Source organism: Adiantum capillus-veneris, chromosome 6 (assembly GCF_014529385.1).
Source record: "Adiantum capillus-veneris isolate H3 chromosome 6, ASM1452938v2, whole genome shotgun sequence".
Taxonomy (NCBI): Eukaryota; Viridiplantae; Streptophyta; class Polypodiopsida; order Polypodiales; family Pteridaceae; genus Adiantum; species Adiantum capillus-veneris.
In genome coordinates, this window is record NC_140936.1 from 22,311,300 (window position 1) to 22,338,726 (window position 27,427).

Here is a 27,427-nt window from a genome sequence, read left to right on the forward strand (position 1 = left end):
TGTTCGTGTTAGAGTGCGCCTCTCATCGGCGATCACTCTACCTTTCCCTATTGGACCGACAAGCCCGGTGCCTGACTCTACTTAAATAAATAATACGGTTACGGTGTCCGTCGTAGGCGATAGGGTGTCCGTGAGCCACGAGGGTTAATAAGGGGGAGGGGGAGGGGGGGGGGGGGGGGGGGGGGAGAGAGAGAGAGAGAGAGAAAGAGAGAGAGAGAGGAGAGAATCTGCATGGCATGCGCATCTTGTCGTGTGTGCGTCTTGACGTCATGTGATGCTGGCGTTGTTGGAAATCCGGTAGCTCATCTATTGCTTGAGAGTCGAGCCATTGATGCTAAAAGTGGCAAAGGCCTCACGAGCAGGGGTGCGGGGCTCTAACTGTGCAATAGAGAGAAGTTTTTTTGTTACAAAAATTTATTTTTAACCTTTGGAATCTCCTGGGTTTGCGTCCCACAGATATCCTCTTGCTTATGGTACTTCGAGTTGCCAAGGTCGGTTTGGGTCATTATCGAGGAGGTGTCGCTTGAGGGTACTCGATGCTATCATAACTTTCCTCCTATGATCATCCATGATTCTCAGACGAATCTCGAATGTCTTTTGGAATTGCATCCCAAAACAACGGAAATTTTTCAATGATGCAAAACAAAATGCTTCTTGTCTATGCCTTTTGTTTTATGATGAAGCTATGCTATGAGTTGTCCCACTACTTCTTTCCTCACAAGGTCTTCTTATTCAATCCACCCTAATTTACATGAACAAAATTCTAATTCAATAAATGTTTGTTCACTTATTATCACACAAATCTTTCACTATTCTACTCTATGAAAAGATGAACACATAATTCTGTCGAGATATATGTACAAAGATAGATCATAAGAATAAAACTAAATCGACATAAAAAGAAAGGAAACTTAGCTCTGCTATATTGTTTGTTCTTAATTAAGCTCTTCATAATTGTGATTGTACTATCTATGATACCACTGCTACACACAGATGCGTGGCTGCCCTGCAAAATACCCAAGATAACACAATATCTAGCATAAACTAAAAAATCTTACCTGGCGATTCCCATAGCACATAAACCACGACGTATGTGAATAGAGCGAGACAGAGCAAAAGAGCATGTCTAGGTGCACCTCCTAGAGTGGAGTGCTACGCCAGCACGGCGAGAGAGAAGAGAGGAGAGGAGAGAATAATACACAAAAATTGGGTGCAATCTCCCCCCGTGCAAGAGTCACCATTTCCCTCTTACACGTATTTCATTTATAGATTTCTTGAATGGTCAAATTGAGTACAAACTGACCGGCCGGTCATAAATGGCCAAAGCTCATAACAGAGCACTTGAATAATAAAATGTACAATATATATATATATATATATATCCATTCGCATATTTCTAACTCGGTCTAGTCTTTTTCACATATCAGCTGCAATAAACAATAATATATCATCAATTCTATAACAATAGTCCTCTAGCTTGTATAATTGGACGACACCTGTACACAATTATCAAGTGAATAGTACAATTTAGTTTTTATAGTTTGTTGCTACTTTTTGCATTTCTTGAGTTTTCCAATGCTTCCTTAAGTTTAGTTTACCTACATGTTATCCTCAAAAGGACATGCTCAATCTCGATCATCATATCTACATATCAAACAGAACATACATACTTTTGTCTTATAGTTGGACAATTGGATAACATATGTATTGCAAGAATTGATGCACTATGTATTCCAAGGTGGTTGATATCAATCTACGCATGTCCTTGTTTCACAATGCGTCGATACTCTCCTTAGTATAACCGGTCTACAGCACGAAAACAATTCTTAATCCAAATGTTAAACGTAAATATTTTTTGCACCAGATTGTTTGATTGACAACCAAGACCCTCCAACTATGACAACACGTCTCTCTCTCTCTCTCTCTCTCTCTCTCTCTCTCTCTCTCAGTCATTAAATATCTAATATCTAACCAACCCAAATGATTTTCTCATATTAAACTGATCATTTAATATGGGATAATAAACGGGAACAAGGGTTAGAATATAGACATGTGCTTACGGATCTATCTCAACACGGGGCCAATGGTAAAGGGGCCCAAATGAGAGATGGTATGTCAAAGAGCAAGGCTATTGAAGCTTAAAAGACCTGAGGGTTAGCTTCATTAAAGACCTCCAATGGTTAGTGTTAAAATTCCTTTGACCTTAAGCAAACTAGGGTTGAGCTTGAGGTGGGAACCCGACCTAAACTTAAGCAAGCTAGGGCTATGCTTGAGGTGGGAACCACAAGCAAGCTAGGGATGTGCCTGAGGTGGGAACCCGACCTAAACTTAGGCAAGCTAGGGTTGTGCTTGAGGTGGGAACCCGACCTAAACTTAAGCAAGCTAGGGCTCAGCTTGAGGTGGGAACTCCACCTAAGGTGCTTGTCATGCTTGATGACTAAGGTACTTGTCACCTTTAATGAGGAAGTTGCTTGAGAAGCTTCCTATGCATGGGGGGTAAGATGCTTGAGTCAAAAAGAGAACCTACACACTTAATGAGGAGGTTTCTTGAGAAACTTCCTAAGCATAAAAATCTCAAAGTTAGGGGAATTCTAAAAGAGCACATGCGACACATGCCAGCAGACTCTCACTAAGCTTAGCCACATGGTGTGCTTGAATGCTATTGGTTTGGCTAAAAAGGGGTCCAATGAGCTTCTACTTCCATCTAACAAATATCTAGATATTTTCAAGCTCTCTCTCTCTCTAAGGGGTAAGAAGGACACTTGTCAAAAGACTACCCATGTACTTGGCTGCATGCTGCATGTGATTGGCTAGGGGGAGAGGGGTCCAATGAGCTTGCAACATGCAGAAAGGTCACCACTCGCCCAAAGCAAGGAGGGGGGGTGCTAGGGGGATATACTCCACACACACTCATTTGCAAAACCATTCTCACTTGGTGAAAGTTGAGGAACACCACCTACTTCTCCAAGCTTGCGAGAGTGAAAGCCTACACCAGCACTCTTGGGTTTGGAATACAAATCCAACCAAGAATCATGCTTCAATGCTTAAGCCTGTCATCTTCTCCATCTTCATTACTATGCTATTATGTATGCTAGTAAGAAGAGTAATGATAAGTGAGGAACTATTTCTTTCTCCTATGGAATGTTTCTTCTTCCTCTTCCCTATCCTCATTCCCGGCTAGAGCTCTCCACCTTTGAAGATGTTTAAGGCCTTGGGACTGAGGCTTGGGATAGTTAATGCTTTCTTCAAGTTTATGTTATGCTTGTGATGCATGAAGCTTTCCATCTTCATTGCATCACCTAGGTTACGAGGAACAAAAAGTTTGTATTGTACCGAGTCTCTCTTGATCGGAGAAACTATAATACAAATGCCTATTGGAGGGGGGACCGGCTCCATATGAATCTGGTCCTCAACTATTGTCATGTTCTCTAAACTCTCTATCTCTTGCAAAAGTATTGTTCATGCCAAGTTAACTAAGTACCATGTTTATGTTTCTACCATTCATTAAGTTCAACCGCTATGCAAAGAATCTCCCAAAAGTGCTTCACCTAAATTCTTAATTCTGCTACTCTATTCCATTACATTGGTATCAGAGCATTTGGTTTCTCTTTTCTTGCTTAAGAAGAGAGGTCCTTAAGTAGCCTAGTAATTGTTGTTTTTGTTAATCATAAAAGGGTAAGTAGGTTTAAGATCTATTATCGGTTTTGTTGAGCCCACTAAGTAGGATATGGTGCACACCTCGGGAGATTTGGTCTTAATAATGGAGTCTTTTTAGACTTGCCTACGGCTTTACTATTATTGAGCCATAAGAAGTTCAAAAGGAGATATCCCTCGACAACTTCGTTGTGTTAGACTCACTCCACTACTCTCTATAATTAACCAATTCGAGCCGCGGGTGTAGATACTTAAGTGCATATTTTCAAAGGCTAAGAGGAGTAGCAACTATGGTTTTGAATTGCCAAAGCATACACTAAGTAACCAAGAGAGGAGAATGAATATTGATCATTTTGATTTTGCACATGAAGGTGCCAATGATGATGCCCCCATGTGTGTTAATTATCTTGTCACTAGGTTGCAACAAGCTATGGGCAACCCCACTTTGCAAGCCAAACTTACTCAACAACTTCGTGCTTATGAGATTTCCTTTCCTCTCCAAGAGAAGAGAGAGCTTACGAGGCCTCTTGAAGAGACCCTCAAAAGAAGACTCTCTCCCAATCCCTAAATTCCTCCAAAGATGTGGCTCCACGAAGGAGGACTAAACTATCACCAACTCCTCCCAAGAGGAAACGGTTAACCCATAGTCCTTCTCCTTGTCACTCCAAAAGGGAAGAGAGAAAACCAAGGAAGAAAAGGGCAAGAAAGAGGTCACCCTCTTCTCCTTCTTCTTCACCCTCCTCCTCTACCGATGAAAGCTATGGCTATTCTCCTAGAGAATATAAGAGGGGAGGACATCCCAAATCTTACCCTGCATGGCGAAGGTCACAAAAGCTCAAAAAGTTCAAACAGGGAGGAAAGAGTATCTCTTTTCTCACCTATGATGGCACCTTTGGTGCTACCGACAAAGTATTGGCCTTCATCCAACAATTTGATGCGGCCTTTGGAGACGAGGGCTTCACGGAGTCCTCCAAGCTACGCCATGTAGCTATGCACTTCCAAAAATCGGCTCAATGGTGGGCTAGCCTTCGAGGCAATGGCGAAGCCCCAAAGACATGGAAAAATCTACGAGTTTCCATCATGAAGCAATTCCTTGCAAGTGATGCAAAGAACAAAGTGCTCACCGAATGGCGGAGTTTAAGGCTTCTCGCTCATGAGTCTATCCACAAATATGTGGACAAGTTTTGGGATTTACATCTCAAGGTGACTGTCTTTCAAAAGATAGACTTTGCTGAGTAATAACAACAGTTCTATGCGGGATTACCTGAAGAGATAGCCGAGTATGTCAACTCTCAACGGCCTGACTCTATCAGCGAAGTAATCCACCATACCATGGTTGCTTCATGCATCAATTTCCAAAAAGAGGTTAGATGGAATGTCAAACCCATGGAAAATAAAGACAAAAGTGATGCAAAGGGAAAAATTAATGCCCAAAATTTTTTACACAGCCATTCCAATAACAACAACAACAATCGGTCCAAGGAGAAAGGAGTTTACAAAGGTAAAAATAAACTCTCTCCTGAAGAGCTTGAAACTTTTCGCAACGATCACAAATGTTTCAAGTGTGGAGAGCAAGGACATGGCTATCATTCTTGCCCCCAAAAGAAATGCTCGCAATGAGACTCCTAGAGCTTCCACTATCGAAGCTCCAAAAGAGGATACTCATTGCAAAGGATCACCTCTCTCCAATGCTTGAGGAAAGGTAAGGGAGCATGATTCTTTCATCTTGTTTGACCCTGGTTCTACTCTCAACTTCATATCAATGGAGTTGGCCACCAAGTTGAGCATTCAAGCTTTTGAGATGGGAGATACTGTAACTACCGATTGGAAAGTTGAGGCTTCATGTCCAAAGCTATGTCGACAAAGAAGACTTCTTCATCTCTCCTCTCCAACATGAGGATGCTATCGTAGGGATACCATGGTTCAATCACATGGCTGCCAACATGAAGTTCTCTGAAAGGAGAATCTACTTCACCTACTACAGGGCAAAGAATATGTACATAGATGCTAATGAGTATGGTTGTACTATACCACTTGTAAATCCTCTTGCCCTTGATAAATCAATGAAAAGCTCAGATTCTGCGTACATGATTTTTGTCAAAGAATCCCTAAAAGGTCCTAATGTTTCATCAAAGGTGAATGGTAGGAATCAAGAAGAGTTAGACTTGTCTAACTAAAAGGGGATGATGACCATCGAATTGAGCTCCTATCAAGAAGCTCACCACCTAACAAACCTCCCTATCAAGTTTCACAAGCTCAACAAGAGGAGATCATGAGTCAAGTACAACAATTGGTAGACAAAGGAATGGTGAGGCCTAACTCCTCTCCTTTTTTGCTCTCCAGTCCTTTTAGTACATACCGCATGTGTGTGGACTATCGCGCACTAAACCATATCACTATCAAACAAAGATTTCTCGTACCTCGGGTAAAAGATCTGTTTGATAAGCTACAAGGCTCTACCTACTTCAGTAGGATTGACCTTAAAAGTGGCTACCATCAAATAGGGATAGTGAATGAAGATATCCTAAAGACCGCGTTTCGTACAACGTTTGGCCTTTATAAATATCTAGTAATTCCTTTAGGCTTGACTAATGTACCAGCTACATTCAATCGATTAATGGAGAAAAGTTTTAGACCCTACCGCAAATTCACTGGAGTTTTCTTTGATAATATCATCATCTACTTCAATTCCTTGGAGAAACACAAGCAACATCTCCAAGTGATTTTTCAAGCATTAAGAGAGAATAAGCTTTTTCTCAATCAAAACAAAAGCGAATTTTTCCTTCAAGAGATTCAATACTTAGGTCATATTATCTCTCGAGATGGTATCCGTATGGATCTATCAAAGTTGGAGGTGATAAAAGCATGGCCTAATCCAACGAATCTACATGAGCTAAGAAGCTTTATTAGTATGTGTGCATACTATAGACGCTTCATAGCAAAATTCTCTCAAATAGCAGGACCATTACATGACTTAACAAAGAAAAACGTTAAGTATTCATGGACTACTAAGGAGCAAAGTGCTTTTGACAAGCTCAAAGAGAAGCTTATCTCCCAACCAGTCCTAATGCTTCCAGATCTCTCAAAGCTATTTGAGGTCCAATGTGATGCTTGTGGTGATTGCCTTGGAGCAGTCTTGCTTCAAGAAGGGCATGCCATAGCATATGAGAGCCGAAGGCTCAACATGGATGAACGAATCTTAGGCATTTATGAGAAAGAGTTGTAAGTTGTTCTACATGTCCTAAACACATGGAAGCACTATCTATTGGGAACTCCATTCATCTTACGAACAGACCATCAAAGTCTCAAGTACTTCATGACGCAAACAAAGCTTTCCGACAAACAAATGAGCTGAGCAAAAAAAAATTCACAATTTAACTTCCACATTGCTCACATTGCTGGTAAGCACAATCAAATGGCTGATGCACTTTCACGACGACCAAAAGTTAATGTTGTGTCAATAGCAACTCACAATGACCTATCTTCTATGATAGATAAGTATGCTACTGACCCTAACTTTAAAAACATAATGTCAACCCTTGCTTTGGGGAAGAAAGAGGAACCATTCACCTTGCATGATGGTTATCTTCTCCATGGCAATAGGCTATGTGTTACCCACTCTCTTCGTGAAAAGTTCATGTATGAATCCCATGCTCTTTCCTATGCGGGGCATAGAGGCATTCAATCTACTCTTCGAGGAGTAGAGACGTACTTTTATTAGCCTATCATGAAAGTGGACATACAAGAGTATGTTTCAAAATGTGTAGTATACGAAAAGACCAAGTATGATAGAGGAAAGCAACCTTGATTACTCCAGCCATTGCCAATTCCTAATTCACCATCAGAGAGTATATCCATGGATTTTATCTTTGGATTACCAAAATCTATTTATGGGAATACGAAAATATGCACAATAGTTGACAAGTTTAGTAAGCAAGCACACTTTATTCATATCAAGAAGACTATTAAGGCACACTAAATGGCAACTCTCTTCATATCACAAATTTTCAAACACCATGGATTGCTAACATCCATCGTGTGTCAGATAGAGATCTTAGAATAACCAGTAGTTTCTGAAAAGGTCTCTTCGAAAATCTACATACAAGATTGAATTTCTCTTCGGCCTATTACCATCAAACGGATGGCCAAAGTGAGATAGCTAATCTTACGATTCTTGATCTACTAAAGACCTATGTTACAGAAGTAGATCAACGCTCACAATGGAAAAAAGTACTTACTTTTTGTAGAATATGTGTATAATAATACTATCCATACTTCTACGGAAAAAGCACATTTTGAAATCATAGAGGAAAGACCTAAAAATCTCTTGCTACTTAAAGTACATGGGAAGATCTTCATTGCCGATAAGTATAGCCGTGACCTACAAACATCTTTTCAAAAGATTAAGGAGGCTATATCCATCTCTCAACTAAGGCAAAAAGCTGTTGTTGCTGACAAGCACAGAAGAGCCTTAACGTTCAAAGAAAATGATTGGGTCTTACTTAAATTTCCTAAAGCTCGATTGAGGCAAACAACAAACAAAAATCCTATCGGCCATCAAAAGTACTATGCTAAACTAACAAAAAGATACGATAGTCCTTTTCAAATTTTGAAGCCAATTAATGAGGTGGCTTATCAACTCAAGTTACCTAACCATTGGCTCATACACAATGCTTTTCATGTGAGCCTACTCAAGCCTTACAAAGGAGAGCCTCCAAATGAACCAATTATTGAAGACCCTCCCGAATTTGAAGATCAAGAAGAGGTACTACAACCCGAAGCTATCCTTCGGCATGAAGACAAGGTACTACGACATGGTAAGATTATCCGACAGTATCTTATCAAATTCAAAAACTATCCTTTTGAAGATGCTAGATAGATACAAGGAATCCAACTGAAGGATGGTATGAACCTTACCAACACTTACAATGCTACATAAGAGTAATCAAATGTACATGTTTCTTTTGAATGATCAATGTTTTAGTCTTACAAAACTATTTCTCTTTATTGTGCACAAATTTAAGTAGTATACATACTAAGAATCATGGTTGGGATGACAACGTCTCTCACACACCATGTAGAATTTGTCACTCTATTTAAGAGGATGAAATGGACTAAAGAGCAAACATGCTTGCGACAGATGTCTCCTAAGCACCAAATGAATTAGTCATCAATCTTAGAATGAAGTCGTGAATAAAAAGGGATTCTCTACCCACTAAGACAAATTGACTAATAACTATGATTTTATCTCTTTTACCTCATAATCGAGGACGATTATAATTTTAAGAGAGGTAATGTCATTAAATATCTAATATCTAACCAACCCAAATAATTTTCTCATAATCAAATGACCATTTAATATGGGATAATAACCGGAAACAAGGATTAGAATATAAACATGTGCTTACGCATCTATCTCAACACGCAGTCAATGGTAAAGGGGCCCAAATGAGAGATGGTCTATCAAGGAGCAAGGTTAACTAATCTAGCTTAAAAGACCTTAGGGTTAGCTTCATTAAACACCTCAAATGGTTAATATAAAAGTCCTTTGACCTTAAGCAAACTAAAAATGAGCTTGAGGTGAGAACTCGACCTAATCTTAAGCAAATTAGAAATATGCTTGAGGTGGGAACCTCAAGCAAGCTAGGGCTATGCTTGAAGTGGGAACCCGACCTAAACTTAGACAAGCTAGGGTTGTGCTTCAAGGTGAAACCCAACCTAAACTTACGCAAGCTAGCATTGTGCTTCAGATGGAAACTTCACCTAAGATGCTTGTAATGCTTGATGACTAAGACACTTGAGATACTTGTCACATTTAACGAGAAAGTTGGAAATTTCCTATGCATGGAAGGTTAGATGCTTGAGTACAAAAGAAAACCTACAAACTTCTTAAGCATAAACATCTCAAAGTTATGGAATTTCTAAAAGAGCACATGACACACATGTCAAACTCTCATTAAGCTTAGCCACATGGCGTGCTTAAATGCTATTGGTTGGGCTAAAGAAAGGTCCAACGAGCTTCTACTTTCATCTAACAAATATCTAGATATCTTCACCCTCTCTCTCTCTAAGGGATAAGGAGAACACTTGTCAAAAGACTACCCATGTATTGACAGCATGATGCATGTGATTAGCTAGGGGAAGAGGGGTCCAATGAGCTTACAATATGCAAAAAAGTCACCACTTGCTCAAAGCAAGGAGAAGGGGTGCTAAAGGGCTATACTCCACATACACACTCATTTGCAAAGCCCTTCTCACTTGGTGAAAGTTGACGAACACACCTCCTTCTCCAAGCTTGTGAGAGTGAAAGCCTACACCGACACTTTTCGCTATGGAATGCAAATCCAACCAAGAGTCATGCTTCAATACTTAAGCTTGCCATCTTCTCCATCTTCATCACTATGCTATTATGTATGCCAACAAGAAAAGTAATAATAAGTAAAGGACTATTTCTTTCTCCTATGGAATGTTTCTTCTTCCTCTTTTTTATCCTCATTCCCCGCTACTTCTCTCCACATTCGAAGGTAGCTCTCTCCTCATTCCCCGCCGTGAAATTGGACCATTTTAACATACAACTGTAGAGTAATCATTCAGCATATATGTTGAATACATACACATACAATTCTTTTTTTAAATTTGGCCAATACACCTTGTACTTGTTTACTTCAATGTTAGATACTTGATGTCAATCTGAGTATGTCTTGTTATGTTCTATAGCAATGCACACCGACCAAGAATAGTTTAGTGTGGTTAGGCATTCTGGTATGGTTGGCCGTACGACCTACAAACGTAAAAGCCTCTGGAGTCTGGTCCACCTAGTGAGCTGCAGAGGTGCCACCATCCAGAGCTCTCTCTCGTGCAAAGAGAGAGAGAGAGAGAGAAGAGGGGGGGGGGGGGGCCCACCATCCATCCCGCTTACAGGTACTGGCTACTTACCAAAGTTATCACTGAGAGAGAGAGAGAGAGACCAACAGAGGGGCCACCATCCATCCCGCTGACAGATACTGGCTACTTACCAAAGTTATTACTGAGTTGTGTGTGTGTGTGTGTGTGTGTGTGTTTTGAGGGGTCCCAAAGAAAAAAAAGTTGTGCACACAAACCTGGCCCCACTGTAATGTACGGACTTAAAAATGGCGGCCTCCACCTGCGAACGCCAACGTGTGTGGAAACGTGGTTAACAAATAGACAGGGAAAGGCTCCACACTTAATCAACCAATTCTGATGAATTTGACGAGAATCAAACGTGTAACTGCGCTACCATTACCTACGTTTTTCTCCTCATATATATTTACACCCTTCTATATCAGCTAGCTGACCAGCTAAATGCTTTCAGAAAAAGCATTTTTTACAAGATCTCATAAAAGTACGCCATGCCACCATTTGCAAATGAGCTGGCTCTGCTATCACGAAAGGCCACATATTGTTCCCTATCATTAGACAAAATTGTGTTTCAAAAGGAGAAACAAAAGTCATCATAGCTCAATTACAAATGAAGTGGTCTTCATCCGTAGATGTCCACTCAGGAAAAATCTCTGTGTTTGAGGAGCAGTGGTCCAACCATTGTCCACACTGCAAACCATAGATAAAAACATAACACTTCGTTAAAGCTCACCAAATGTACATAAGGATCTCCGTTAGCTTTACAGATTAATGGTAACCTCTTGCAAAAAAATAGCAAAATAGAAATATATTGTCTGCTTACCATAGAAGCATGCAGCCAACCACTGATTGATAACTTTCACCCACACTGTTGACCATCCAAAGTCTATGCTCCACCTTGATTCAAAGAAACACAATCTCTAAAATTTAATGCAATGGTCATTTGCATGAATGCGTGTAACCTAACCTTATTAGAGTGTCTTGTGTTTGCCCTCTCCTCTACTTCGGAAATATGTGCGCAACTTGCATGGTCCCTAACTAAGCATCTTTCATTAATGCAGTGAACTGGTTGCTTTCCTTGATACTTACTTCTGCATTGTCTGTTCCAAGTCCCAGCCAATAAAGAGCATAGCAAAATACATGGCACCTAAGCAGAATACGAAGTGGAAGAATCCATAACCATACGGTAATTTTTCACTGCTTTCCCCTTCATCCTTTTGAAACTGCCAAAAGCAAGAAGAATTGTACATCACGCAAATGCAGGTCAAAGCGCCATTATTGCATTGCAAGCCACCAGAAAGAAGCCTTGACTTACTGAGAGGGATTTTGGTTCAATGCCAGTTGAGAAAGTTGCTAGAACCAAAGTAAACGCTCCCAACAGAAAACTCTGCCCAAAAATCCACCGACAGTAAACACACAGTAGTAGATTCGTGCCCAGCATCGCCTAGGAACAAATATGCTTGTAGCTCACATACATTCTGTGCCCTGTACATCACAAATGTGGTCCTATGTCCTCTTTGGGATAAAATAAACAAGCGAAATGATGTGAAATGACCAAGATTGCATTATAGATAGTAATCCAACGGAACAGGATAGTAATCCAACGGAACAGGTAGGAGCCTTTACATGAAAAAGATCATACTCGGCAGTTGTATACCTCAAGGCATCATGTGACATGTCACACGTCCTCTGAGAATAATTTGTGCATGTGATGGTGACAGCAATTCAAGGTTAGATGCCTAAGGGGATATAGTCCCTGCTATGTGAATGTAAATTTGGTGTAATCCCCAGCCCACATGCTTATCTTTAGGTGCACTCTCAAATCTAAATCAGGGTTTGAGTCTTGCACAACTTGTGAGTCTCGCACACAAGTTGTGCCGCCCTGATGGTCCTGAACATGAAACCTGCCTCACTAACAATGGAGGACAGATTGTGAACGAGAGAATGATAAAAAAAGAGATGCACATGACCAAAACCAAAAAAAAAACCCTCTGAGAAGCGCAAATAGAATTTGATGCACAATTGTCCCAATTCGCTTTTGTTGTCCTGTGAAAAACCAATGTTTTTGACAGGCTTTTGCAGCCATGTTAAAGCTGGAGGTCCTGTTCCGAAGTGTTTAATTTTTCTTTGCCCCCCTGTAAGTGTACAAAACTTGCACACACAAGTTGAAGTTAGAACTTGAAGGCTTAAGGGTGAATGGAAGATTGCAGACCGAAGTTGATCTGAGGCGACAAAGGCGGTTGGCGAGTTCCAGTGGAACGGCAAGTTAGAAAAACAAGGGGGTAGCTGACAAAGAACGAGTACATCTAAGTAGGTCAGAGAAGACAGCTCGTAGATGCTAACTAGAAGTTGTGGAAATCAGTTTTTTGTGGAGGCACATCACAGATGGATGTCACAAACGTCTTATATGGGGTAAAGCAAGGACTAAAAGTTTTCAACGATATTATACCAGCAAGCATTTACAGCATAAAAGATCCACACAAACATTTCGATAAACAGAAAGTTTCTGATGTTTCTCATCAATCAAATTTGATGTTTAATTGGAGCACAATCAGGTAACACTACTTGCACATCACAGATGGATGTCACAAACGTCTTATATGGGGTAAAGCAAGGACTAAAAGTTTTCAACGATATTATACCAGCAAGCATTTACAGCATAAAAGATCCACACAAACATTTCGATAAACAGAAAGTTTCTGATGTTTCTCATCAATCAAATTTGATGTTTAATTGGAGCACAATCAGGTAACACTAATTGCAAGTGATATTGTTGAATTACCAGCACTGTGATCCAATCTCCTCTTCCATTTAGCCTTGGCTTTGAATTACATGCCTCCGAGGACGGTTCACTGCAGCAAGAAATCTTGATTATTTTGCTTTAACCAGTAATGACCATGGCTAAAACACACGTTTCTTTTTGCACACCTTACTAAAGCAGACCATCCCAGAAAAACTATGTACAGTGACATTAATCCAGATGTTAGCAATCCTGCATTAACCTGCAAAATGTTTCAAAGAAACCATCAAAATAAGATGAACCTGACAGGATTATTTAGCTGACAAGATTGGAACCTCACCTTGGAGTGTAGAGATATACTCGTCATTATTTGAATAAGAATCAACGACCAAGTGATCAAAAAAATATTGAGTCCACAGGATGCCCGTGGTGCAAACCAAACATACATCATGGTGATTCCTAGAATAGAGACTACAAATGCTCCAAGAGAAACACACAGCATAGGCATTTGGCTGCAAAAAAGTGCAAGAACCCATCACCAACCATACATATATAGATCTCAAAGAAACCACAAAAAGCTGGTAGAAAAAGTAAAATTTACGATTAACGCTATAAATACTCGAACCCATGTCACAACATAACATCAGATGAAGTGATGTTCCCAATGCTTTGTATTTCGGCAATTATGCATACACCAAATATGAAGGACAGTCAAGTTCATGTGAAATTTGAGACAAAACGATGTTGAAACTCGCTCTAATGGCGGGGATGCTGCCTCATGCCACCTACCAGGTAGACATATACATGGCTCGTACCCCCGAAAAGGTATGTCTACCTCAAATATGGTTGTGCACAGTGTCACAAGTTTGGTGACATGGCACCAAACCCCAAGAGCTTAGGGCCACAGAATCTCAAAAGGGCGTAACCAAAGCTCACCAAGAGTTCTTAGAAATGAAAACTGTAATGTGCAGCGGAAGTGATTTATGGTGATAACTTAGGATCAGTGCTTAGTGCATACTCAAGGTTCCTTTTCATGAGATAAATGTGCAAAAGACTAGAGAGAGATATGGTGATAACTCAGGATGAGTGCTTGGTGCGTACTCAAGGTTCCCCTTTTACTTCATGAGATAGATGTGCAAAAGCCTAGAGAGAGAAGAGAGAATGATATTTTAAGTGAAGGCTCTATGAGTAATAGAGAGAGAAGAAGACTAACACCGGATGGTCTCCCCTCCAAGGGCCCCCCTTTGTATCGCTAGAGAGGTGTTTGCTTTAGATTGCACAAATGCTGATACAATGGTCCTAGATGCTGAAATGATGATGGGATCTATCTCTAGATGCTTGGGTCTGTGAGGCTAAAGGCTGAAAATGTAAAATGTTAGGGGAACTTTCAACTATTGGGATCTGCAACTGATGACAAGGCCATGGGCTGATCCACTATAATGGATGTCGAGGGTACTGATGATGGCGATGGAAACATGCTGAAATCTGAAAGCGCTGGTTCTGATGCTGGATCGGAGGCTGAAAACTGCAGGTGCTGATCTATGACAAAACACCAGGCTGTATGCTGATCTGAGGCCGATTGTTGGCGCTAGCGGATGGCTAAATGCTGATGCAAAAGAGCCCGTGGTGCTGATGGAGAACGCCACGGTTGGCTGCAGGCTGAAAACGTTAGGGGTTGTGCTGAGGATATTAGGGCGTTGTGTGCCCATGTGGTATCGATTTGATGTGTGGAATGGTGACCCCTTGGGTCACCTTTCTAGGGTTAAACTGAAGGTCGAGAAAGGCTGAATATTAACCCCACAGCTTGCTGAAAGAAAGTCACTTACTAGTGAGTTAATAACCCACTTATAAGAGGTGCTTCACATGCAATTGACAACCTCGGCTTGGTACTAAGCTAGACTATCGGAACACTTCCCAATGCCCACACCTAGCAGACATTGGCTATGCTTATGTGCAATCAAAGGGTATGCATTTGCTCTAAAGTGCCTGGAACATACACATCTTGCATAAAGGTTCACAAGGGTGCCAGAACACTACCTAGGTTTTCCTAAACCCTAGAAGTAGGAGTTAGATTGTCCACATGCACATAGGGTTAGATGTGCACGTGACATCCCCTATTCAAGGTGAGATATTGGTATCGAGCTGCATGGCTTCAGTGTAGCCCATCAACAACTTTGGGAAATCTGTGAAGAAGTCTTTGTCGGCCCACTCGGTTGCGTGGGAGCTGCAATACTTGAACTTCAAAAAGGATTGCAGCGCTTGCTTCATCGGCCGCGTCAAAAGCGATGCAAGAAAAATTGCTCTTGCTCTATGGTTGGGTTCAAACACGGTGGTTCCGGACCCACCCACAGTCGAGAGAGCCAATTTGGTTCAAAATGTCGATTTTCGTCGTAAGTTTGTGGTTTCTCCTTTCAAAGGATGTGATGATTTTTGGCATCAAGTGGAAGGATTATGATCAACAAGTTAGTTGAAAAGCCAACACACTCTCTCTCATAGTCAAAGAAGCACCTTCCGTAGTTCTTTGTTGTAATAAGAATATTCTGTCTATGTCATTAATCTCTCACTCTCATGTTTTGAAAGAGTATAAAACATGTAGTCTCATAGTCTCTCTCAGTACACAATCCCACACTCCAAAAACGAGTCAATCATTGCATGAAAATGAATCTCTTTCAATTGTTTATTCTTCTATGCAAGACACATTTTTTCCATGATAGAGATTTGATTGTTCGTAAGGATCATCAAGCCTTCAAGTTGCTCCAGTTTGTACCGAGTACACCTTGGGGTGATCGTCAAGCTAGATGGTCCAGTCTTGTAAGCAATCCGAGTACACATTGGGGTGATCGTCAAGCTAGATGTTCCTAGTAAAGCTTACCCAATTGCAGATACAATCAGCCACGTAGGACCGATCTTGGCTCTCGAGACAAGGTCCAAAGAACCCATTCAAGAAGTATCTCTTGTTCGCATGATTAGTCAGTATGCATTGTTCGAGTCTCTCGTTCGTGACGATCTCTTGTATTTTCGTCACTATCGTTATGTGTTACCTTTTCATAGGAATGCCATATTGCACAATGCACATGATTCACTAACGGATGATATAGATACATAAAGATCACTCTAAAAAAGATAAATTCAAGGAATTTACTATATTTCACGGTTGTACGTCTTATCAAGTCAATTTTGCATGTTCAATCCTTAACAGGACACAATCACAACAAGAGCACTAGCACAATTGTCCATCAAGCATTGGTATTCCCTTTGTAGATTGCCACAATTTATAGTTTTAGGTCGGAAAGTGAAGATTAGATCGCACTTTTGGCATGAACTTGTTGAAAGGTTTGACACTTTGTCACATTTTTCTTTTGCATCCCATCTGGAGTCATTCAATAAACATAGTCTTTTTCCAATCATTGGACAAGTAACAAATGTGTCTATGATATTCTGTTTGAAGTGGTTTCAAGGATATTCCTTTGTAAGGACATGGGTCCTATGGGCAAGGCCACCGACACGGCCAAACAATGTGTACGCTAGGGGGAGGCTATAAGATAGCACGGTTGGGTGGAGACTAGCACACACACCACCGCCCTTTCACTGGTATCCGAGCTATTTTGGGAAGAGGCTAAAAGCGGCTTGCATGTGCGTGCGACGCCTTACTTCTCTCCCACGTTCCGCAGAGAGCGACGTCCCTGTTGTGCAGCAAAAAGAAGACAGGCACAGTTTTCTGTGCGAGCAACGCGTAGATAGACAACGGACGCCCCAACTACGCCCTCCACAGCGCACGACTAAGGCGGGCGACCAAGGCAAACTCGACCGACAACTCGACAGCACCGAGGCTCCGAAGGCTTCCGTTGGCTGCACGCGTAGGAAGGCCCGCTTAACCCTTGCATGAAGGAGGATTGAACCCACCCCATGAGGGTAAGAGGCCAACACTTTATCATCAAGCTATTGGTCCTTGTTGTGTATAACAAGGAAAGATAGTCTACTTGTGTTGAAAGGAAAACTAAAAGGAAAGAGAAAGGTTCAAACTACGAGATCATAGGCTTGTAGATATGGCGTCTTTCACGACTTTGGAACATCGCCAAAGCGTACTTGAAAGAAATCTCTCTGCACTCAATGCAAATGTTACCAATCTTACAGAGTTACTTGTGAAATTTATGAATTCACAGACAACTCAAGGAGCCACAAGTGACACGGTTCAAGGAAACCAAGCTCGCACGACTCAAGGAGTCCAAGAGACAAGTGTTGCAAAAGATGCAAAAGATAGCAATGCATTACTTAAGAATATCACCATTCTTGAGTTTCATGGGGAAGAGCATAATCGCAACAAGGATGCGGTCAATACGTTCTTACGCAAATGTAGGGATCTCCATGGATTGAGACACACCCCGGATATAAAGATGATTGTGGAAACAAGTCTATCTCTTAAAGGCAAGGCCTATATATGGTGGATGACATTTCCAATAGATGCTCGTCCTACGTCTTGGGTTGCGTTTCAAGCTTCTTTCTCCAAAGAGTTTTTGGACTCCAATGAAAAAGATAAGAATTGGTTAGCATGGGATGCATGCCGCATGTCTGGCATCTCTCTCACACAATACCTTTCAAAGTATCGGACAATCGTATTAAAACTAGAAGGTATAGATGAATTTCAAAAGATACGGGGTTTTAATAGGGGTCTTGACAAAGCTATCGTCTTCATTTCAAGACCCAACATCCAAAAACTTTGGAAGAAGCCATTAGTCATGCACAAAGATATGATGATGACCAAGAGAGGAAAGAAAATGTTCCCTACTCTAAGAATACATTTGCTAATAGCAATGTGGCTAAGAGCCAATGGCAAGGTAGATCTCCCACACGTTCCAAGAGAAATAAGAGACAATCTACCTCTCCACGCCCACAAGAGGCTAAGAAGCCTAAGCAATCACGAGATACTCCGCGTGGGTCTCTCAGCACTGCTGATTTTGAGCGTGCAAAGAAACACAATTTGTGTTTTAGATGTCTTTTGAACCAACATAACAAGAAAGATTGTTCTCTTTTGCAAGGCAAAGAAAAGGCCATGTACACGGTGCAACGCCTCACATTAGATTCTTCTCCTAAATATTGTGTTGTAGAGGTTCTTCATATGGAAGAAAAGCACAAGTGTTGTGTGCCTGCTTCAATGTGGCAACCCACCTTCGGCCCCCATGATTTGATTCGCATGCATGGCACTATTAACGGACAACGTGTTCGTATTTTAGTGGATGATGGTACAACTCATAACTTCTTGAACTATAAGCTAGTCAAGAAATTGAAGCTTATACGGACTCCATGCTCTTACAAGTATGTGGTGGAGCAGATGTCTGAAAATGATAAAGAAGTATAGGACACGGTAGTTCAAAGGGTTGATCTTATTGTTCAAAATCATACGATGACCCTTGACTTCCAAGTTATGAACATGGATTGTGCCGATGTAGTTTTAGGACAAGAGTGGCTGCATGGTTTAGGAAACACATTGCACACTAGTTATGAACACAACTCCTTATCCTTTATGGCCAATGGTAAACATGTGCTCTTGCTTGGTGAGAAAAATATACCATCTGCACCTCTTATATATACAGCCGAGCTTTCTATTTTGAAGAAAGCAAATTTAATAGATGAAGTCTTTTTCTATTACTGCTTGTCTCCAAGTCTCGTGAATTCTCAAGAGCAAAGTGCGGTGAATTCTAGTAATGGTATACAAAGTGCAATGAATTCTATTGATAAACAAAGTGTTAACAAATCTAATGAGCAAAGTACTCTCACTTTTAATTCTATAAAGCAACGTACAACTGTTGTAAAACAAACATTACAAGAATTACAAGATTCTCCATCGCAGCATAACTCTAGTTTACTTTCTCCTTTTGCACGGCAAAAGTTGACTCACTTACTCAAGGAGTATAGTGATGTATTCTCAAGTGATTCACCACCGGATATACCCCCTACACGTGATGTGCAGCATGGCATAGATTTCTTGCCAAGCACTAAACCCTTATCGTATGAGTGCTAAAGAAGCAAAGGAGGTTGAGAGTCAGTTGGCTGACTACCTCGCATGTGGTTTCATTAGACCTAGCACTTCGCCTTGGGCATCACCAATTCTATTGGTAAAAAAGAAAGATAGTACTATGCATATGTGCGTAGATTATCGTGGATTAAATGCGATAACCATCAAGAAAAAGTATCCTCTGCCTCGAGTGGATGAGTTGTTTGATCAACTCCACGGGGAAAGATACTATACAAAGATAGATCTTCGTTCAGGATACCACCAGGTACGTATCCTACTACAAGATATCTCCAAAACTGCCTTTAGAACACCGTTCGGACATTTTGAATTTTTGGTTATGCCTTTTGGTCTAACCAATGCTCCATCAACATTTATGACACTCATGGATAGTGTCTTACATCCCTATCTTGGAAAATTTGTTGTGATTTTCCTTGATGATATTCTCATTTACAGTAAGACTGAAGATGAACACATAGAACACTTACGATTAGTGTTTGAACAGCTACGAGCTCACGCGTTGTATGCTAAGCAAAGCAAGTGCGATTTCTTTAAAACAGAGATACATTACCTAGGTCATGTGATCTCTTATTCTAGCATTAAGATAGACACTGACAAGGTCGTTGCCATTCTTCGATGGCCACATCCCAACACAGTTGAGGAGCTTCAAATATTTTTAGGCATGGCTGGATTTTATCGACAGTATATCCGTGACTATGCCAAAATCACTGTTCCTATGACGGACCAACTTAAAGCAAAAGGTAAGACTTTTTCTTGGGAAGAAGCCTACAAACACAGTTTCGAACAGCTCAAGGTAGCTATAGCCACTGCTCTCATCCTAGCAATCGTCTACCCACTTAAGCCGTTTGTGGTAGAGACTGATGCTAGTGATAAAGCCATTGGTGCGGTACTTCTCCAAGAGGGAAGGCCATTGAAAGTAAAAAGTTAGATAAAGCTCATCAGAATTATTATGTATATGTGAGAGAGCTCTATGCCATAATTCACGCTTTATGAAAGTGGCGACACTATTTATATGGTGCCGAGTTTGAAGTAGTTTTTGACCATGAGAGTATCAAATGGTTTACTACTCAAACAGACTTGAAGGGCCATAAAGCTAGCTGGGCAAAAATCCTTCAAGATTATGATTGTAAGATACGATATCGCAAGGGGCGATATAATGTAGTAGCGGATATACTAAGTTGGATGCCTCAAAATAATTCACTTGCTTTCACGGAACTAAAGATTGGATTTTTGTAGTCATTACGTGCCAAGTGTGCACAAGATCAATCATATGCTAAAGTGTGGAGTGCAGTTTTAATAAGGGATCCCTCACACTCACATGTCTCTGAACAGCCAGATCAACATGTCTCTGCACGCGCAGATAGCAACTCCAGCACACAGAGCTCCACCCCTACTCAGAAAGAGCTTAAGCAATGGAAGAGTTTTTCCATTGATAATGGCTACTTACTCCACAAAGGTAGAGTATGTGTGCCAAAGGACTCAGACACTATGCGCCAAATCTTATTTGAGTGTCACGATAGTCCAAGTGCTGGTCATCTAGGTATCCGTAAGACGTATGCCTTAGTTCGACGGCAATTTTATTGCCGAGCTTACATCATGATGTTCAAGAGTACGTACTAAACTGCCAACAGTGCCAAGTTAATAAGGCAGAGCGCCTCAAGGTAGGTAGCCTTTTACATCCTTTAAAGATTCCACAAGGTAAGTGGGAGAGTATCTCTATGGATTTTCCTACTACAAATCGTCGCCATGATGCCATTTGGATAATTGTAGACCGTCTCACAAAGATGGGTCAATTCATTCCCATTAAGACTACGGTTGACACACTGTGAATGAAGGTACTAAGATTGAGAGATAGAGAGAGAAAAATACGACACCAAAATGTTGTCAAAATCATCCTCCGAAGGCCCGACTCTCTATGGCGAGAGAAGTCTACTTATGATTGCACAAATCTCTACAATGCTTGGACTTGCCGACGATGAGGACGACGACGAGACGAGTTGAAATCTGCAAATCTTTATCTGCTAAATTCTGACTCTATGTCGGTAACGATGTCGATGGCGACGATGCACTGAAACCGCAGATGCCGAAATCTACGTTTTCCGGGCTGAAAATGCAAACTACGGTAGATCTTACCTGTGGCTAGGATCTGCTGCAAGAAGGTGAGATCTACGAGGTTCGGGGGTCCTACTGCGATGTCTGACTGCTGAAAATTGAAAACGTGGTGCTATTGTGGATCTTGTCGCGATGGAACCGCAAAATGCTAAGGGCTAGGGGCTGATCGGCAATTCAAAAACGTTGGCCTGCTGCTAGCAAAATTGTTGGTTTGCTTGCTTTGAAAAACGCTGATTTTGCTGGCTTGAATCGCTGGTCTTGCTTGCTGAAAACGCCAGAGCTTCAAGGCTGAAAACGCTGAGGTTTAGGGCTGAAAACGCCACGACTTCAAGGGGGTTCTTTGGGAGTGGTTCTTGCTTGCGAGAGCGAGAGAGAGAGAGAGAGAGAGAGAGAGAGAGAGAGAGAGAGAGAGAGAGTCACAAACGGGAGCGCATAACAATATAAAATACATTCGGACTTTAATAGACTTTATCACTTAGTACTGAAGCCAAAGGATATAGAGAGAAATAGATAGAGAGAGAGATAGAGAGTAAGAAGATCGACACAGTACTGGGGACCAAAAGATGGGTAAGTCCCCCTCCCCCCCCCGTAATAGTATCTTTATTACTGAGGAGAGGTCTATACAAGCACTTGAACCGAACGTATAACCACGTTCGTTCTAGAATAAGACTTGATGGTTCCCGGAAGTCTCAGCTTCCGATTCCTAGGGCAAAACCCTATTCCAAGGAACTTCCGTTCCTTATTTCAAATCCTTGAGAACCAAGGGTAGAATAAATGGATTGATAGATGCATTAATCTCAGCTAGACGACGAGGGCCTAGTAAGTTCCTTATGATGTTTTGGAACCTAAGCTTTGTGCTAGCTATTATATGCACAGTTTGTCTAGCAAGAGGTTGGAAAGGTCCATATAAATCCCTATGATTCATGGAGTATGCTTAAAGCAAGATGAAGATGTGAACATCAAAAGATACATTATACTCCAAAATAGGAAATATTATAGGGTCAAGGGACAACAATATCTCTCTCAACCTCTCAGCTCCAAAATAGAAGACCAATCTTTGTTGGAAAAAAATCTTTCTATCAATGCGCACATTCACCCTAATATTCTGAACTGATTGAAAGTTGTAGAAAATGGGATAATTCATTGGTGCATTAAATACAAACTTCCATGAAGCACTTCATTGAAGTTGAGCTCTCTTGGATCCCACCATTTGAGAGATGCGAAGAATTTGCTTACCAATGATTAGCTTAGCTTTGGTGTGACCATCTTCAGCTTTGTAGAGTTCATAGGGTTCAATGGCTACCCTCTCAACCACCTTGAGCCTTCTTGCTAGTAGTAGTTGGAGTGCATCACCATATGTAGCCTCTTGCCAATATCGCACCCCATTGATGTGTAGCTCCCTCTCCAAAAACTTGTTAATACCCGAGTTTGAGAGTGCTTTCACCACCTGAAGTCGAAGCTTCAAAAGAAGTGTCTTCACACTAGCCACAAAGCACTCAACACAATGCTTTGACCTAGGGACTTGATGACTACAAGATTTTCCTTGAAGCAAAGAAGGGTGTGTGTAGTTAACTCTCTTTGCCCGCATACGTGCCTTTGTCGATAAAGACGCTTCTTTTCTCGAGCTTCTTGGGGAGACCATAGTGGAAGTCTCGGAGAATTTGATGGATCTTCCTTCATAGGATTGACAGAGCGCTGCTTGAGAACTCCTCCGTGGGAGCACCAATTTATGACGAAGGAAATTTGGAATGGCGGCCTCTACACCAAAACAAACTCCATTGCGCCACAATGGAAATGAGATGAGGGCACCACCTAGTCTTGGAAGCGTGGACTAGAACCGCTACACAAAGAGAGAGAGAGAGAGAGAGAGAGAGAGAGATCACTATGAATGAAGCATTAACCTTAGTGTGTGTACAAGGAATGGATAACTTCAAACACTCCCAACACAAATAGCATGTAGATTACCAAACAACCACTCAAGGATTAGCCAAGATCACATCAAACACTCTCACAGACACACATAAAAGATTTCTCTTAATTAACATAAGTAAGAGGAGAGGAGGTTACTAGCATGAAACAATTTGCACTCTAGAATGTGCAAGAATAGAGTGAATGAATGAGCTTATGGACTCATGGTGAGTGATACAAAGACTCAATGGGGCTGAGAGAGGCTTGAAATTACAAAGGGGAAGGCCTCTTTATATAGGAAAGAGAGTGATTAGGAGTGAGGTTAAGATCCAAGTGTAATTTATATAAATGAAGCTTGATTAAGGACATTCAACCAATGAAGAAGCTCCTTCCAAGTGATTTGTTGACCAATTTGCAACTAATTAGCTCCATCATCACTTGTGTTGTCTTCACTCTTTCCTCCATAGCTTGAGTCCAAGAGCTTCCTTATTTTAAAATGTAAAGAATCTACATAAAATCAATACATGTCTAGTAATAATAGAAAGGGGTTGAATGAGAACTTATGAATTACAACAAGATTAAGCATGACTTGAGAGGTGATTAGAAGAGGAATTTTGATGGGTTTTTGAGCTTGAGAGAGAGGAGGAAGGAGGGAAGGGTGAGAAGACTAATGGCTGATTTTTAGAGAAGGTCTCAATGTGGAAAAGGAAGGGTGTGTGTGTAAAGGTAGAGGGGGTGGTCTCCACCATAGTTGAAAAAACTGGCGTCCGCCATTTTGGCCATATCTCCTAGACCGTAGATGCAAAAATTATAAAAAAAATATGGTCAGAATCTCCAACTCATCAGCTACAACTTTGATGCAGACAACTTTTCTTGGATCGGAGTGGAAGTATTTTTTAAAAATTCAGCAAAATCATGTGTCTGGTTCCTTCCTTTACCAAGTCTTCCACTTGGGTCCCATCTGTTTGAATCATCATATGGCTCCAAAACCATGATGATATGAGCCACTCATGACCCTTGAATCATGGGTGCATGGCTCCACAACCACATCATATCTTTTCTTTTCACATTTACATATTTTCCCTTCCCTTTACCACTAAGTTCTCCCTCTACCTTTCACCTCCGGTGAACTAGTCAAGAAAAAATTCCTATCAAATCATTTTTTTAATTTTTCCAAGAGATTGTTCTCACTCTTTCTTTTATTGTAAACCTCTAGAAGCAAGGAAAGCCAACAAAATATAATAAACAAAAATTTGTGATAGGCTCGGATCAATGGCTCCTTCAATGCTTCATCTTCGTCGATAGTCATGCGACTACCTTCTTCAAGAATCTCGAAGGATCAAAATTCTTGAAACCACTTCCAACACAAAAACATGAACATACCCATTCCATGTAAGTGACAAGAAAAATACTATTCTTCTTTAAAGACTGTGCATGCAATGTAGATGAACAAATGGACGAAGTGTCAAACCATTCATCAAACACACGCAAACAATGAAATCGAAACTTGTCTTTTTGATCCAAATCAATCAATTGTGGTAAAAAACAATGAAAATGTCTATGCTTGATGCTCAATTCTTCTTGTGCTCTGTCTGATGTTGTGTCATGCTAAGGAAGAGACATGGAATGTGAATTTGTCACGTGACACATCCAAACCTATGTGTCCGTGGACAAGCTACAGCACGACAAAGGTTCTGTCAATCCAATCAATTTTTTTGTTTTCGGAGTTGGGTAGGGCACGCCCAGTTGCTCCCCTCATACACCAAAAAAGTATATAAGAAGAACGTTCAGTCCAGTCAATCTAGATTAGCAAGTGTTCTGGAACTTTTGTGAGCCTGTTCGCAGATCGTGCATGACCAATCACTTAGATTCGATGCATATCCTCCGATTGCACACAACATTATCATAAGCATTCCCATCAAAATCCTTCAGGGGAATTTTCGAGTGCATTTAGCCTATTTTCCCTATTTTTGATATTTTTCACTTATTATCTTTAAGTGACTTTTGTTGGAAAGTAGGTAGGCAAGGCTACGGTTTAGTGTAGCTCATGCCACTCTCCAAGGCACCCTCCACAAGAATGCCCCCTTCAGGTATACTGTCACTTCTGTGAAAAATATGGACATGAGGACAAGGACTGTTACTACTTCAAGGGATTGCGACAAATACAGCAAAGTCTTGGTCCTACTCTTCAACAAGGGCCAGCACCTGCATCTAACATGGTTTCTCCTTGTGGTCACCCGCACCATATGCCACCTTTGCTGACAACACCTCCTATGCAAGGTATGCCAAGTACTTTTCTGCCCTTGCTCCCTCATCACCTCAAAGCTTCTATGCATCCACCTCCAACTCAATGCACCAGGAGCAAGGACCACCTTGCCCTTCGACTCGCCCTTTGAATCGGCCCATTTTATGCTACAGGTGCGGGGAATATGGGCATTACTAAAGCAAATGCCCTCTGCCCGAAGGGTCCCTCCCCTCCCTGCCGTCATTGCCCTTATATGAAGGATCACTACAGTATGGATTGCCCTAAAATTCGTGCATCCACGGCTTCGAACCCAAGTCAAAGCCAGACTAAGTTTGCCTTTCCCAACCTCAATTTGATAGCAGTTAGCACTGTTTCTCAGCCGCCCCCTTCTACTCACGTGGTTACCCCTAAAAATAAGCCGCCGCAGTTGGCAGAGAAGCCATTGGGCATCCTCACCCGAGCCCAGAGAGCTGCTCTCGGTCTTAGCATTCCATCAAGTTCATCTTCCCCACACAATCTCACACCAATGAATACCCTACCTGCAACTGTTAACAAGACATCCCCCAATGCCATCAAAGAATCCCAATCTTTGCTCTCCGATATCGATGAAGCTTTCTTGGAAGCAGTTTCCGATCTACAGAAGATCAAGGTACCAGAGGAACAACAGGTAGAAAAGAGAAGCTTACAGAAGAGACAGTCTTGAAGAACACTTTCCAACAAGTGTCCCTCTATGACATGCTACGACTAGATGCAAAGTTTAGAAGTGACACCCTTGCTGTTATTCAATCGCTTTATCCTGGGGCAAGACCTAGTGGCGGGCACCTCCCAGTGCGACCATCAAAGTCCTATATGATATCCAATCCCGCTGCTCCACTCACTGATTATAGAAGCCCTCACCTGACAGTGTCCGTTTTGGGTCGACATTTCTCAGGAGTGATAGTGGATGGTGGATCTGGCATCAACCTGATGCCCGAGTTCACTATGTTAGCTCTAGGTCTACAGCCTACTCGCCCTGCTCCCTTCACAATTACATTGGCCGATCAACGAACAGTATACCCAATGGGCATTGTAGACAATGTGCCTCTGCAGGTACAAAACTTTACTTTTAACTTGGATTTTGTGGTGGTTCGTCTTCCCCAAGTTGAGGGCGGATTTCCCTTGCTTATTGGAAGACCATGGCTGCGACACACTAAAGCACTCCATGATTGGGGAAACGATGCAATGTGGATACATACTTCTGGCTCCCCGATGCAACCCATCCTCTTAGAAGGAGGCATGGATCCAATGGTGCAGCAAGTTTCCTTGTCAATGGAAACCAACCCTGAACAAGAACAGCCTACTACACCTGAAGGATCAGACGAAGATCTACTGGAGTGGCTGGAGGCTACCAAATCTATGCCTTGTTATGGAGTCTCTATTCACTCTTTGCCTAAAGGTACACCCTCTTCAAATATTCCATAGTAACTAAACCTAATGAGCCACCTGAGCCTTTGAGGAAGCGTAGAAGCAGCAAGAAATCCCCTCTACAAGAGTTCGTTCCCCCTCAAACATCAACCCCTTTGTTGTCTGCTTCTCCGACCAGAACAACGCTCTCTTCTGTGCCTAGCAAACTCCCTTCTCAGAGCCCGTCCTACAAGATGAATTCCAAGATCATGATAGCTGTCTTGCTCATGATAGCTATCTGCTACTTACTTGTACCTATCTACCCTTACCCCCTCGACCTTACCCACAATCAGAATGCCCACATCCTTAGGGTTCAGAGCTGTGGCAAAGAGATCATCAAGAGCGCCGAACATTGTTGTTCCCATCATCTACATGAGAGTCACCAAAACAATATAGAGAAGGCACTAATGTTCTC

The 27,427-nt window shown here is 41.5% G+C and overlaps 2 protein-coding genes across 2 annotated transcripts in view; one reads left to right on the plus strand and one right to left on the minus strand.

Annotated features, from left to right (window-relative positions):
* Positions 1-10,836: 10,836 nt before the first annotated feature.
* LOC147455250 (uncharacterized) overlaps positions 10,837-27,427 on the minus strand; it is a 37,220-nt gene continuing 20,629 nt past the window's right edge. The window contains exons 10-16 of the mRNA XM_086514067.1: positions 13,614-13,785; positions 13,462-13,535; positions 13,316-13,385; positions 11,849-11,920; positions 11,623-11,756; positions 11,357-11,430; positions 10,837-11,223 (exon numbers count right to left, since the gene is read on the minus strand). Of these exons, the coding sequence (XP_086370193.1) occupies positions 11,174-11,223; positions 11,357-11,430; positions 11,623-11,756; positions 11,849-11,920; positions 13,316-13,385; positions 13,462-13,535; positions 13,614-13,785 (646 nt within the window). The 3' untranslated portion in view covers positions 10,837-11,173. The remainder of the gene's footprint in view (positions 11,224-11,356; positions 11,431-11,622; positions 11,757-11,848; positions 11,921-13,315; positions 13,386-13,461; positions 13,536-13,613; positions 13,786-27,427) is intronic.
* On the plus strand, positions 14,713-27,030 carry LOC147455251 (uncharacterized). Its single transcript, XM_086515164.1, has 3 exons — positions 14,713-14,804; positions 26,196-26,842; positions 27,005-27,030. Exons 1-3 carry the CDS (start codon positions 14,713-14,715, stop codon positions 27,028-27,030), a joined length of 765 nt encoding a protein of 254 aa, XP_086371290.1.

What these genes read in the sequence shown, in the direction of transcription:
- LOC147455251 (XM_086515164.1), top strand. Translation starts at nt 14,713, where the DNA reads ATGGATGTCGAGGGTACTGATGATGGCGATGGAAACATGCTGAAATCT. An exon ending in TCGGAGGCTGAAAACTGCAG is followed by an intron (nt 14,805 to 26,195) that starts GTGCTGATCTAT and finishes TCTTGGAAGCAG; the next exon opens with TTTCCGATCTACAGAAGATC. An exon ending in ACCCATCCTCTTAGAAGGAG is followed by an intron (nt 26,843 to 27,004) that starts GCATGGATCCAA and finishes CTTTGCCTAAAG; the next exon opens with GTACACCCTCTTCAAATATT.